At 42.1% G+C, this 15,123-nt stretch overlaps 1 protein-coding gene across 3 annotated transcripts in view; it reads right to left on the minus strand.

Moving 5' to 3' along the window:
• Nucleotides 1-481: 481 nt before the first annotated feature.
• Nucleotides 482-15,123, minus strand: part of PAG1 (phosphoprotein membrane anchor with glycosphingolipid microdomains 1) — a 104,778-nt gene continuing 90,136 nt past the window's right edge. For all 3 annotated transcript variants that reach the window (XM_061342919.1, XM_061342920.1, XM_061342921.1), the window contains exons 3-7: nucleotides 14,239-14,290; nucleotides 13,614-13,710; nucleotides 9,806-10,392; nucleotides 4,980-5,039; nucleotides 482-3,140 (exon numbers count right to left, since the gene is read on the minus strand). In XM_061342919.1, the coding sequence (XP_061198903.1) occupies nucleotides 2,790-3,140; nucleotides 4,980-5,039; nucleotides 9,806-10,392; nucleotides 13,614-13,710; nucleotides 14,239-14,290 (1,147 nt within the window). In that variant the 3' untranslated portion in view covers nucleotides 482-2,789. The remainder of the gene's footprint in view (nucleotides 3,141-4,979; nucleotides 5,040-9,805; nucleotides 10,393-13,613; nucleotides 13,711-14,238; nucleotides 14,291-15,123) is intronic.

Here is a 15,123-nt window from a genome sequence, read left to right on the forward strand (position 1 = left end):
TTTTTTAGGAAAAAACTCCAGAAAGGAAGACCAAAGTCAGCTTTCAAAAGCACTGTAATGAAGTGGAGGCAATGATTTGCTGCAGCTGTGGAAGCATGGCAGCATGGTCATGAGCAAGATGGATGTAGACTTGTCTGAACTGCTTCTCCTCAAAGGAAGAGAGTCATAGATCAAGCATGCTGCACCCTTGCACGAGGTCAGGATCCATGCAGTTTCAATCACCCCGTGTTTGAATGCATACTTGCACTGCTTCTCAGAGCCGTAGTACTTACAGGCAAAGCCCATAAATCAGTACACTGCCTTCAGTTATAAAGTTATTTCTAATAAATGTGCGTAACCAGATCTGTGTTTGCTCTCAATAGTACCAAGTGATACTGAATGCTGGCTAGTGACCTGAGAAGGACTCAATCTGGTATATCCAAACCCAGTACCAAGTGAGCTGAAATGAAACCTCTTTTGTCTACTATGGAATAAGCCAACCTCAGTTTATATACTGTTTATTTCAAATAAAAAATAAACTACTCTTCAAGCACATGCCAGATATTACGTACGTGAATGTATTTGAATGTTACCAAGTCTGGACTATAATTTATACTTGTGTCCAAATTACATGTGTATGCTTATTTACATGGGGATATATGAAGATGTGTACACATAACCAGTTCACTACTGTTGGGCTATTCTTGTACTATTGTACTGTTCATTCACAGAACAGATCAATGGTTGGGTTTGGAAGGGACCTCTGGAGATCACCTGGTCCAACCCCCCTGCCAGAGCAGGTAAACCTAGAGCAAGCTGCACAGGATTGTGCCCAGGCAGGTTTTAAGTATCTCCAGAGAAGGAGACCGCACAACCTGTCTGGGCAGCCTGTTCCATTGCTATGAAGCCCTCACAGTAAAGAAGTTTTTTCCCATATTCAGAAAGAACTTCCTGTGTTTCGGTTTGTGCCCTTTGCCCATTATCCTGTTGCTGGGCATTACTGAAAAGAGTCTGGCCCCATCCTCTTGATATCCATCCTTTAGGCATTTGTGTGCATTGGTAAGATCCCTTCTCAGGGATCTTTGTCTCTTCTCTAGGCTGAACAGGCCCAGGTCTCTCCGACTTTCTTCATAGGGAAGACGCTCCAGACCCCTGATCATCTTTGTGGCCCTCTGCTGGACCCTCTCCTTTGTCTTTCTTGAACTGGGTAGCCCAGAACAGGGCACAATACACCAGGGCTGAGTAGAGGGGCAGGATTACCTCCGTTGACCTGCGGGCCACACTCCTCTTAATGCACCACAGGATACCATTGGCCTTCTTGGCCACAATGGCACATTGCTAGCTCATGGTTAACAAGTTGTCCCAGTGACATGTCATTGTACTGTTCTTGAAGAAAACAAAATTATGAACCCAGCACCTACTTATTTCATCCAAGATCTGTACTTTGCTTTTAACAGTAACAGAATAACTCGGTATCCTTGCAAAGCCAGTGGCTTTCAAACTGCTTGTCAGAGCCCCAAAGAGTTCTTGGTTGCCCTCCTGCTCCTTTTAGCAAAGGAACAAGGAGGACCACTGGCTGCCCCAGACTAAATCCCACTGTCTCTTCTGCCTCTCTTTTGCCATCTGGCAGATCATAGACTCCACTATTTTAAGCTTAAAACCAGCAAAACATGTTCCACATCCTTGCTGAAGACAACAACAAAGGCAGTTGTTCATTTACATACTTCTGAAATAAGAAAATAGAAATTAAAGGAAAAAAAACAAATGAAGCCAAAAGAATGGGATTCTTCCTGTTATGTAACACGGTAAGTTAATCTACAAAAATTTTGAAGATGAAAACCATGTTGTAAAAATAAAAAATATAATCCACTCTGAACACAATATGTAGATTTTCCTACATGATAAACTAGACAAACAAATTAAAATATTTCAAGTCTTAAAAAAGGGCAAAGCTATTAAAAAAATGACTCAACACTGTTAAGGTTAGACTAAACATTATACCAATGCATTCATTTGCACAAGTTTTTGCAACATGACAATTGTCTGCTGCATGTTTATGTAGGTATATGTGTGCATGTGAGGGGAACACAGCAAGAATATTAAGAGTGTCACTTGCCATTTTAAAGTGGTATTTCACAAATAATCAAACAAAACCCCACCCAAAACCACCAGTACACATCTCGAATATTGCAAGTCACATTCTGCAGCCCTTGGCATATAAAAAAAGCTGACAGAATTAATTCAAGTACATTTGGAGTAGGTCCCTTGTGAAGTACTGCTGTTTGTAGTTTAGTTGCAATGAATGTGAATAGAGCTCCCGAAAAGACACGGAAGTGAGCACGCCTTCCCCAGCCCTGCAAAGTAAGTCTGAGTTGAGGTACAACGATCCATGATTTGCTCAATGTTGTGTGCCCGAACTTGAATGAAAATTATGCTTGAAAAACACTTTGAAGAAAATGACATAAAATTAAAAGCTAGCTTTGTGTAAAGCAGTCTTTTTTGGTATGTAATCCTATCAGGACGACAAGCATAGCACTCCTTCCCAAATTCTGGTTTTCTTGGAGCTAAAAATAAAGAAGCTTTTATGCTGTCCTGGTCATCATTCTGACCTGACGTACCCTTTCCTGTGAGCCTCCATCCACCACCCAGAATAACCTAGTGGGTATCGCACCCTGGCTGAAACATACATTGTTTCTTCACAACTTTTGTTCCCTACTTTGCTTTGTTCCTCAAAGGGAGAAAAACTTCTCTCCCCGTGTTTCACATGTTCCTTTGAAAATACCAGAGGTGAAATTAGCCCGCCAGAGTAGTTAAAGCCTGGTGAAATCCCTGTGGTGCTGCAAGTCCCCTATGCTCTCATAGTCGTTTTCTCCTGAAAGAGCAGAGTGGTTTGTGTTAGGCACAGACAAGGTCCTGTCTTCTTCTTGGCTCACTGACTGGATTGCTTCATAGTCAGGCTCCAGCTCCCCATTTGGTCTGTCCGCTGACTGAGGCACAGTGGTAGTATTTAGGGTGTTCTCAAAGTCCTTCACACTTGCATAGAGGCCACTGCAAATGGACGGGGACCTCTGAGATGCAATTTCTTGAATACAGGTGTAAGGAGAATCCAGTGCTTTGAGGGCCTGTCCCGGCTTACTCACTGATGAGTACATGGCTGAGATCTAGGAAAAGCAGACATGTGCTAAGTGTTTAAGCATGGCATAAAGCTTGTGTGCCAGTTTGTACCCCTTCCACCACAATTATGTCAGTTACTTAAGAAAAGCCAGGATCTTCTAATAAAACATCTAAAAAAAAATTCCTTACAAACCCTTTCATTTCTGGCATGTGTTTTATAAACTGATTTTCTTTCAAAAAAGAAAGAATATTTATAAATGTAAAATTGGTTGAACATAAATCCCATGCAGGCACATTAAACATCGGACAAAAGGGAATAGCTTTATCAGCAGGAGCTCTTACAACTTTTGCTATGGTCCTGGAGCCAGCTGCCAAAGGGATGAGCAGGTTTAGCTGTTGTAACGTAGGAAAAGGATGCCGTCTCATCCTTGGGGGTTTAAAAATTATTAATAATTCCAGTGGTAGTTGGCTACATTTAGAGATCCCAACAGGAGAGTAGTTATTTGTTGTGTTCATAGGCAGGACCAAAGAGGCACCGAGTCATGTGAAGAAAATATTAAAAATCAGGAGATAAATTACCCACACCAGAAAACAGCAAATAGTCAGTGCTGATCTTGAAACACAAAGTCTGTTCCATTGACTAAACTGCCTACAGAGAAGAGCTGCATTTCAGTCACTGTGTATCGGCACTTAAAACTAGAGACTGAAACCTTTCAGCTACTATAAACACAAGAGAGGGAGCTGGAGTCTTTGAGGAGGTGGCATGCTTAAACAAGTGCACTGAGGTGGCCCTTAATAAAAGGCTGAAGGAGAAGCCCATGTCCACACAGGTCCCTCTGTTCAGGGCTCACCAGGGTTGGCGCTGAGTGCAGGGAGCCACTCTTGACTCCCTCTCCCAGTCCAAGTGGATACCAGCGCTTGCACAGGGCAGATGGATAAAATTCCCTTTGCTGCTTCTCTGCTACCTAATATTGCAATAGCAACATAGCTCTTCTCTTACATTTAAAGTCTTTCCCAAGCATGCAAGGCCACTCTGGATTAGGTATCAATGCAATTAAAATAGTGTATTGGCATGAAAACATCCACTGCCATTAAGCACCACGGACAGATGCAGACGAACCCCATCACTTCTGTGAATTCTGTATGTTTGTTTTTCTAATAGAGATATCCAATTGCAGATGGCAATATTTCTTACTTTTTACTGCTTTTAGCCAACCAATCCAAAAAAAGGCTTTTCTGCCCATCCTTACTTAACCCTCTCCAGCAACCCAGTTCAAGGATCAATTCATTCATTAACGCCCCGGAACACTTCACCCAGCAGAAAGCATTAGCTTGCTCAGCTCATTGCCAGGTTTGTGTTCACTTTTATGCCCAGAAACGTTTTTAGAAATTGCATGGGTCTAATGGAGATGATCACAAGCAACCTCATTTCTGTTTCACTTTTCTGTCTTTGTTTCAATCTCCTCAATTCATTTTAATAACAGTTTATGTTCCAGTGCTTTTATTGCGCTTCTGTTTATTTCCCAGAGCCCCAAACACTTTGTGTGGGGAAGGTGGAGCATGTTTCAAAAGGCTACTGATTATTATCCTTAAATAAAGCTTGGAATCCAAATCAAAAATCACCTGACCGATCATCAGCTAAATGTGGCCTCCTGTTATTTTATGACACCATTTTTTAAATCATTGGCCTGATATAGCCATATGCTAGAACAGTTCTGATTTCAGGAATGTGGCAGTACAAACTGCGCGGAGAAAATTTAGCTTTCATTTTCCCTTCAGACAAATTTCACTTTTCTTAGATCCTGCTTAATCATGCATATCTTATGCTAATTTCTGCCTGCAAAAAGGTCTCTAGTTGGTTATTGAATTTTGTGCAAGAAACATACCTCATCTTCTGTAAGAGATGGATCTTCCTCACGAGACTTGTAAGACATTGAACTATGCCTCTGTAAAAAAGGAAGAAAGAAAGAAGAAAAAGCTCATTTCCAGTCAACAGTGTGAAACCTATAATAATGTCTTCCTATTACAATCAATACATTATATTTTATAGTCATTTGCTCACTTGTTCCATTTTATATAGTGAATATCCCTAATATCCAGAGTACATCTCTGGAGATAACAGCCCTGAGGATACTAGAGCTTTTTAATGTATCCGCTCTTGTTCTGACCTGAAAAGGGTAAAAATAATGTAATGGTTAAAACTCTGCTCCACTGTATCCCTGCCTTTACATTTCTAATAAAGCAAAAAGAGTCTGCAAAGGCTTTTGAACTATTAAAAGTCAGCTGCTGTGACACGCTAGTTGGCCTTCCATGTGATTTTCAGATATGTTTTCAGATGATGAAAGAACAAACCTGACATCTTCCTGATAACTATTACCATGCAACCAGTGGCTCCTGGAAGTGCTGTAAGGGAGGTGCTGTGTCCTCTTCCCACAGGAAATGCAGCAGCTGTGCACAGATCATAGAATGATAGAACAGTTTGGGTTGGAAGGGACCTTTAAAGACCATCCAGTTCCAACCCCCCTGCCATAAGCACAGACACCTTCCACTAGACCAGGTTGCTCCAAGCCCCATTCAACCTGGCCTTGAACACTGCCAGGGATGGGGCAGCCACAGCTTCTCCAGGCAACCTGTTCCATTGTCTCACCGCCCTCACAGGGAAGATGCACAGCAGACATGCAGAGGTGCATGAGAGCTGCACCTCACAACTGCTCAGACTGCAAACTCAGAAGAGGCCTGATACAACCCACACTGAGATGGGCGGCTCAACCCTCAAAGCATCTGCCTGGATGCAGTTCACATTTCAAAGTTCCTAAAGGGTGAAGGGTTTGGTTTGGTATCAAATCTAACTTCAAACATGTAAAGCACCATGTAGAAATTAGGCCATGTAACACTGGGGGAAAAGGATTTTGCTCTTTTGAAAAATGTCTTATGGCCTTTATGGCAACAAAAACCCTTGCTTCGTCAGAGCAGCCGTGTGATTCCTCCTCCCTGGGGCAAGAAGGCTTTGCTGGACTCCTGCTCCACAGTGATTCAGAGGGAACCTTCCAGCACTGTTTCTAAAGGGCCATATTTTAGAGTTGCATACAAATTCTCCACTTAAAATACTTGAGAATTCCTCCAAGTGCAGACCAAGGTGGAGAAGCAGAGCCATTCTTAGCACAGTCAATTAAATACCGCTTTCAGACACATTCTATACACACAAGATCTTTTTTTCTTCTTTTCCCCCACAGAGGCTCATTACAACAGATTCCTTCCTACTTCCATTTTTCTTGTTGTTTTTAATCCTGGTAAATACCAAACTTCAAATCCATGGGGCACTTGTGATGAAGACCCTGACCCAAAGCGCAAGTCTGCAGGCTGCTCCCCAGGAGGCTTCCTTTCCACCTGACAACTCCCTTGCTTTTTTATCACTGTCTGGAGAATGCACTCTTTAAATTGTGGTTTGTTTACTCACAACAACAGAAAAAGAAAGATGAAAAGGGGAAGTTCAAGTGGATTTTGGTCTTTTCTGCTTCACTACAGCATCTCAGTTTAGTCTTTATTTGCAGGATGTATTTTATGTTCAGGAGTAAGTTACTAATTTCATCCTCACACATTAGAACAAACATGTGCTTGCAAAATTCTTCAGAAATTATTTTCTCTCATCAGTTTGTCGATAAGCACCACGGGTCAGGACCTCTTCTACAGTTTCCCACTCGAGTACTGACAAATACCCCAGGGTGCTGGCAGTCCTGTTCTTGTTTCCTTGGGACCCAGAGTTCTTTCTTCTAAATGTGAAAGCTGTGACACATCAGTTTTGAAGGATATTGTCATTTTGGAAACTGAAAAAAAATGAACTTGCTCCTAAACATTTTGTACCTAGCAATGTTATAAATTATGCTTCAAGCTTCAGCACAGCAACACAAACAAGCATGTGTCCTTATTTGCCTTCCACTTTCTTTTTGTTCCTCGACAGCATTTGATTTTTTGCTCTTTGGCTCAGCTGCTGCTCCAGACTCCGGCACTAGAACAAGAAGACCATTCTCCTCTGGTGCATCTGTAAGAGATGCTTTGCCCATCCTCAAGCTGCACAAGTCTGAAATCAGATGGCAGCAGCCAGATGTACACATGGAGAGCATTTCTACCAGTGCTCACTCTGGAAAGACTTGGGTGAAAAAGGAGATCATTCTTCCTTTCTTGGATAAAGAAGGAAGAACTATAGAAAAACTATTCTGCCTCTCTAGTTTTATTAGAACTACGTCCAAGTTTCTCCAGGTGATAGAAGCCTGTAAGAGCCTTGTGCAACTGTTAAAGGGGGGTCTTGCTTCACCAAAACCTTCCAAGGGATTTGGTTGGGTCACGGCCAATAACCAAGTTAGATCATTTTTCACCCATTTTGCACATTTGGCTCTGGAAATTATTATTTATCCTTTTCAAATTGTTATATACTGGAACAGTCTCTGGCCTGATACACCCAGCTGTCTCCCAAATGAGTGTGCTTCAGGAACTGGCAAGGGCTGGGGATCATCTTGGCTGATGTCATACAGGGTGAGACTGAAACAGCTGGGACATGGTCTGTTTTCTCTCTGTTGGCAGGTACAAGTCTCAGTTACATAAATAGGCTTCCCACCTGTCCATTCTTTGTGCCCTACTAAAGCAAAGCCTAATTGTGGGGAGAAAGACTCCCACAACTTACACCCACCCTGTCTATTCATCAGGGTCAGAGCAAAAGGCTGAAAAAGTTTGGGATATGGATATAATGTTAAGCAGGGAGGCTAAGTATACTCGCAAGAGAGGAAGCAAAAAGAGACAGCTCTGGAGTCTGTTTAACTAAAAGAGTTATCAATGTAACATACATTTCCATAAATATCTTGCTTTTGGTTGCCACAGTGGAAAGAACAGGCATTTCTCTGCATTGTTGGAAGCAGCAAAATAGAGGGAAAAATCATCACCACCACAACAACAAACAATCCCGCAACCACCTCTCCACACAATGCCAACAATAATGACATTTATATATTCCATCAATTACCATTTCCAACTCTGCTGCAGCTGTAGCTCTCAAGGGCAGGACAGGAACACGCTTCAATGCATAATGCATGTACCGAGCAGTGAATGCGGGAATGATCTGATGCTGCCGAAGCTTTAACTCAGGATGGCTTTAGCTCTGAGAAAATTTTAATTAGACAAACACCTTTTTTCTGGCACTTAGGGGACTGCATGTGTCATCTCTTGATTAATCCTTCAAAACCTGAACCATTTTAATCAGTTCCCACTCCATGCAGTTACTGACACTGCATACACGGTGTGCTGGGGAGCTACAGGGTTGCAAATGCTTTTTCTTTGTATTGGTGCCTGGGAAATACAATGATTTTCTGCAAGTCTTTTCACACCTGGTAGGAAAAATGTCACTGTTACAGAAAGCTGTTTCTCTAAAAGTTTAATTAGAAGTTACATATGGCCTTAATTTTGGGAGGGGGTGTGGTGGTGGGTTATTGTTGACAATCACATCTTAATTTCTTGCTTAGCGAGCTCACTATATGTAAGAACTGAGGAGTCGAGATAAACAATTTTTATATTAGGAGTAAAATCTTTAGTTAATTCATTTTGACTGTACTGTGCTTCATAGGTTACATGAAGGTGTTTTCCTGCCCTCTGCCCGGATTACTGAAATACTTAAAATAAGAGAACAACCAGAAAAAGTAACAACACCTCAGCTCTGCTATGATTTTCTTAGGTAAATGTTTACATTAGAATTTCACATTGCATCTTACAGATTTTTTTTTCCAGTTTTCATCAGTGCCTATTATTTGATGCCACAGACACGAAAATCACATTAAGCTGCTAAAAATCACAGTTCTTTCATTCACAATTACTAAGAAGTGACCTAAACTAGTTCTGAAAAATGCAAAATCAACAGTTTAGGAAAAATCTATCCAACGATCTGAAAGCATCCTTTAAATTAATTCTGGTTAAAAACTAAATATGGGAAAACAAATTGCTGAAAATTTCATCATTCTATTTTTCAATGAGTTTATAGGCTGGAATGAAGAAAAAGCTGCTGAGAAAACATAACTTCTGGCCAAGATTCAGCAGGTAGAAATTTATTACTCTATTTACATGTGACATACAGAATTTGACAAATATAAAAGCCTACAGTTGCAAAGTCTCTCTCATGCTGCCCCTCTCTCCTACAGTGGGAGATGAGAGAAATGGCTTTGAGCAGACGCTTAACACTTGCACAAACTAAGTCAAGGTAGCCCAACAAAGGAGGCACATCTCAAGTTAGGGAATCTACCAAGAATTCTCCCCTCCCCTCTCTGTAAATTGAGGTTTCATTAGAAAAAAAACAAGGAGGGAGATGGATTCTGAACACGATATAGATGCTGACAGAGATACTGGATACCCATTGTAATAGTTCCCACAAGTATAATACCATTAAATAAAGAAGCAGAGTCCTCCTGTGCAATTTCTGCCTAATATTTGGAGAAAGCCTTAATGAAGTGCATACTGCAACAATCCAAAATATGGACAGTAACAGAATGAGTGCATGCCTATAATGCAAAGACTATACTGTGCATTTTCATATTTATGTATTTTACAGTCTTGCATCACCCTGAGTGTTTTTGTTTCCTTGTTATTTTTTTGCTCTTAAAGAAAAATAAATCCTCTCCCACCCATATGTTCTCTATCATTATTTGTCTGTTTGACAAGTATCTGCAGTATTTACCTTCTCTGGTTTACTTGCTCCTTCTGTCACTTCTTCCACTTCTTTTTCTTGCACATTCTCATTTTCATCGAGAAGCTTCATGGGTACTGGTGGGGGAAGCTCATCTTCTACATCTGGTGTGTTGTCAAGAGGGCTTTCTGAGTTAGCACTTTGACGACTTTTCTTATTTCGGTCAACAGATGCATACTCTGCTGATTCAGTTCTGCACTCAGGAATCTGATTCTGACCTTCAGAACCTGTCAGTGGAACCTTTGATTTGCTGTTACAGCTCCCTTCCATGCTGGCTACTGCTCCAACATCTTTAATTTCCTTCACAGTTTCATACAAGCAGTCTTCAACTATGTTCTCCTGAGAGGAGCTGTCTTTCAAGACTTCGTAAGGCCCTTCCGTTCCAAGACCTTGATCATTTTCTGCATTTCTAGCTGAGATGATGGTTTCCATGGTGGTATTAGGGGGAATACTGGGTAGTTCCCGGCTCTGGTGACATTTTATAGACTTTCCAAGACTATCCTGTTGATCTAGCAGATCAGATGTCTGTACTTCTTCATAAGGCTGGATACAAGCAGCTGCACTGTCCTCTGAGAGTACTAGAAAAAATTATAAGGAAGTATTTAAAACAAATGTGTAACTATAAGGTGAGTATAATCTGGTACCTTTCTACACCACTTTGGTTTTGCATCTCACTGGAGAGGGTAAGTGATTCTAATGCCTGGAAATGTCTAGTGGTCATCATGCTTTTTGTTGATCAAAAGGTTTCAGTTACAGAGATTTCTGCACTCTACTGTTAAAATATCTTTCTCACAACATCTTAAATACTCTGTGCAGCCCCAACTCACATTACATAGCAACAGCATTCACAGTGAGCACAGGAGACAGGTGGATAGGTGCAGGTGGGCATGGACGGTCAGCTGGCTTTTACTCAGTTATACTGAATGCTTAACAGACTGCCCAGTAGTCTCAGATGGGGAATGCTGGTAAAAGGCCTCAAACCAAGCGGCTTTGAAAACAGCCTTGTTAGATTTTCGTCCTTCCATTTCCCTATCCGTTGGAATAAAAAAGGAAAGCATTCTTGCTTCCTCCCTGCCCAGCCCTCGCCTTGTTTAACATGCTGGACAAATTCTTGTCTGTGCTCAGCCCTGCCACAGTCAGCTCCCTGCACGCTACACCAGAAGCTCCTCCAGTGGGAAGGCTATGCCATACTTCTGTTAGTCTCACAGCACATAATGTAGGTTGACAACCTACTAACGAGCCAGCCATATACACAAAAGGGAAGACTAGGCTTCAGAAAGCAGTGTTAGGCAGAACATGTTATTTTATGTCCCAGACTGGGCCACGTGTTGCTGTCACTAGAGGGACTGAGATCTATGGGATTTCTCATCTTACAGTGCACACGTATGACATTTCCCTGCATTCAGGACGTATGCATGGGCATGTACAAGCATGTTTCAGGTAGTATATAGCATGTAACTATTAAGTCACACAGTTCTTTGAAAAATCACTTCTGAATAGCTTTACTTTTATTAGTGCAGTTCCTATGGCTCCTACTGTCTAAGCAAAATCAACCCATTCTTCCTTCAGCAAGTTTGACATGAAGACATAAAGTATTGCTGAAGCAATCAATACGCTTGATTTCATGGTTTGCTTTCTCTTGTGCTCAGGACATGCAGACTCAAGCAGTCAGCACTCACAGGGAGCTGCATCCTGACAGCAAAACTCAGGTTGGAACTGGGAGGTATGAGATGGCAGTCACTGTCTGAATGGGAGATGGGAGGAGGAGAAAAGGAGAACTACCTTCTCCATTCACTTGGCTCCTACATACCACCTGCAGAAGAACAGGAGACAGGCAAGGTGTCCTACTCAGTCCCCAGGGTGCCTCCAGACTTTCTGAAGGACATCAGGAACCACCTTGGAGAAGCTAAAAGATGTTCTCCCTTCCTGGCCCTTGCTCCCAGGGATTTCTGTGCTGTGCAGAGCACCATCACAGGCCCCAGAGAGCACCCACCCCATTCAGCCTGAGGGGGATAATCAGAAGCTATGAGCTTGTGTTTCTGTGCTCTTGTGATTATGGGTAGTAGCAGAGAAGGAGTTGGTGTAGATAAAGGGTTGGCATGGATAAACACAATGCTGGCAGGTTGGGTAAAAGAAAAAACATTTAATGGTGCTACTTCTATGGCCTTGCCTCTGTTCAAAAGGCTAGAAACAGCAAAATAAAAAGAACTATTAACAAAAAACCACATAAAGTATAAATAAGAAGTTAAAGCACATTGGTTCCCATTATTCAAAAGTGTCGTTATGCAGAGTGTAAGCTGAGTAGTATCAGAGCGTCTGAAAACTGTCTGCTGGTTGACAGCACACCTTTCTGTAGCAGCTTTGGCAGCTGCATGTGTGGTGACTTATGGCAAAGACAACTGCTTCCCTTCTGCTGGGCTTTGCTCTGCACATCAAGTCCCTTGGTAAGCGGCATACCTAAATACACAACAAGCCAATGGATGGGAGCAGCAATTAGCTGCAAACCAAAGTTTAAAACTTCCTTTGCATGCTCATCTCTGAGGCGGAAGGACTGAATACCTCTGGCCGCACAAGCAGATGAGGAGGTGAGCATGGTCCCAGTGTTAGTGCCTAGTGTGGAGACAACAGTTGGTTCCCAGTGGCTCTGGGCTGAGAGCCAGTTTATTTCTAGGTGCATCTGAGAAAAATATTTTCCAGTGATACTTCAGTGTGAATCATTTTGGGCACTCAGCAAAACAAAGACTAGGGAAAAAAAAAAAGCCTATTTATGTTGACTGTTTAAAAAAAAATAGAAAAATACAAGCAATTACCAGGTTGGAAGGGACCTCAAGGATCATCTGGTCCAACCTTTTTAGGCAAAGCATGACCTAGATGAGATGACCTAGACTAGCACCCTGTCCATCTAAATCTTAAAGGTGTCCAGTGTTGGGGAATCCACTACTTCCCTGAGGAAATTATTCCAACAGCTGATTTTTCTCATTGTGAAAAAAATTTCCCCCGCGTCCAGTCGGAATCTCCCCAAGAGCAAATCATGCCCATTACCCCTCAACTTTTCCATCTGACTCCTTGTAAAAAGTGAGTCTCCTTCTTCTTTGTAGCCCAGCTTTAAATACTGGAACATGCTGATAATGTATCCCCTGAGCCATCCTTTCTCAAGGCTGAACAACCCCAGCTCTCTCAGCCTTTCCTCATATGGCAGGCTTCCCAGTCCTTTGTGGGGAGAAGGACCTGAAAGATTTCCACAGTCTCCTGGAGTGCTTTTGAAGCTCTAAGGTGTGACTCTATCCTCTGGTCACATCCCAGTTCCACTGCTGGCCAACATTAGGGAACACCAGTCTTTGCCTGATGGCCTCGTCAATCTGCAGGTGTAGCTTCGGTGGCCCAGAGTAGGTCCTTAGCCCTTCCACAGTGTTAACTGGTGCAGAGGACTGGGAGCTGGGATGTAGTGCTATGCCAGAGCATGCCCAGCAGGGAACTGGAGATACAGCCTAAAATTCCAACATCTCCTTGGGATGGGCTACTTCCCAGCAAGGCAAACATGCTCATGTGAATTATGTTCTGTGTGCCCTGAGTGCCCTCCAGAGAGCTGCATGCCCAGCCTCTACCCTGGGATACAGAAGCTGATTTGGTGTCAGACCTCCAGAGATGAGCAAAGGGAAACAAAGGGTATTCAGACAAATGGCATGACCTTGTGCTTGGAAAGCTAATCCAGAAGACTCAAGGGTTCACCATTGTAGGATCTGTGAGCAAGGAGATGGTGATGCTCATTCATCCCACCCGCAGGGTCTGTGCTACTCACCCTCACCATTGCTGAGTGCCCCGTTCTGGTCGGTGCTCGGAGGGGGTTCAGTAGCTGAACTTGTGATCGAGTGGCTGAACACCTCCTTGTCAGAAGGCTGGAACACAAATAGTGAGATCTAACCACTGCTGGATCTGAATACATGTCTGCATAAATACATAGGTGACAAATTTTGTTCTGATCTTGGGAGCTGTGATTCACAGGTATTATTGGCCGGAAGAGTCAAACTACGCCGACTGTACTCAAAGATTTAGGTACTTGTGTTTACAGATGTAAAACCAAATAAATGCAAGCATGTCCAGAGTGATCAACCTTTCAACCTTTGTCATAACAGACACTACCATGGCTTTAATCCGTGGGAAGGGTACACTGTGCCTGTGCTGCAAATGGAGTGAAAGGCAGGTGGGAGATCTGGAGTACAACAGTGGCAGAAAAATCATTGAGAAAGTGCAGATTATCAGGGTCTACTCAGGTCCTCTCCTCTTCCTGTTCTGCAACTTTTAAAGTTTCCCTTGCTCAACCCTCTCCAAATTCCTGAGCTATTTTCCAATCTGCAGTATTTTGCAGGGAGCTTGGTACAAACCAATTACAAGACAGACACAAGCTGCCAGAAATAAATACTTACCACATTCATCAGATTTTCATGATCTCCATTCTGATATTTGGCCTTCTTTTCCCTTAATGAAAAAGGCATACAAACTGTTACTACAGATTATGCTAATATACAAATGTCAATCATTAACAGACCTTATACTTCTACAGGGAATAGAATTGTGATTCACAATAATACTGAAAACAGAGTAACTGAAAATTATTACAGGGACTGGTATGACCTCTGTGTGAGGTCCCAGTTAAGAGAGGCAGGGTGGTATCTGAAGAGGTACGTATATCATCATCTTTTTTCTCATTCAGTAGAAGGTCACAATGAGGAGTAACTGATGATAATAAAAATAATACTATCCTCAATTTAATCATATCCAAAATGCTCAGAGGTAAATGAGATACGTGTTTTGGTGACAGACTACTTGGGAAATTCCTTAGACTGGTTCAGCAAAAGGTATTTATCGTATGAAGAATTAGGAAAGGCCCACAAAATCTATCTTATTCCCACTCAGGATGCTAATAAGTTAATAATAAGCATAAGCAGTTCAGGAAGACATTTCATAGCAGCAGAAGTCTTCATTTCAAAACTAGTCCTGCTTCACCAGGTACTTCACAGAACTCAAAAGTATGGATGAAGTTTTCAGTTTTCACCATTTTGGAAATACAGCTCTTATTCTGAAATACTGTAATAACCTATGAGCTTAAAACGATTACAGTCCTTTCCCTAGATGAAAAGCCAAGTAGAGAGGTGAGGAAATATTGACAATATGAAATCTGTGCTGCTTCTGAAGTCTGCAGTGCACTGTAGTTTCCATATTAGCAACTGTTAAAATTCTACCTAATTGGGAAATGAGAAATCAGAGCAAGTAAGGATCAATGCAGAGCAGCGTTAGAGTTAAAAAATACT

The sequence above is a fragment of the Neopsephotus bourkii genome, unplaced genomic scaffold, assembly GCF_033783945.1.
Source record: "Neopsephotus bourkii isolate Nb327-2 ecotype Australia unplaced genomic scaffold, CSIRO-AGI_Nbou_v1 NB_1820, whole genome shotgun sequence".
Taxonomy (NCBI): Eukaryota; Metazoa; Chordata; class Aves; order Psittaciformes; family Psittacidae; genus Neopsephotus; species Neopsephotus bourkii.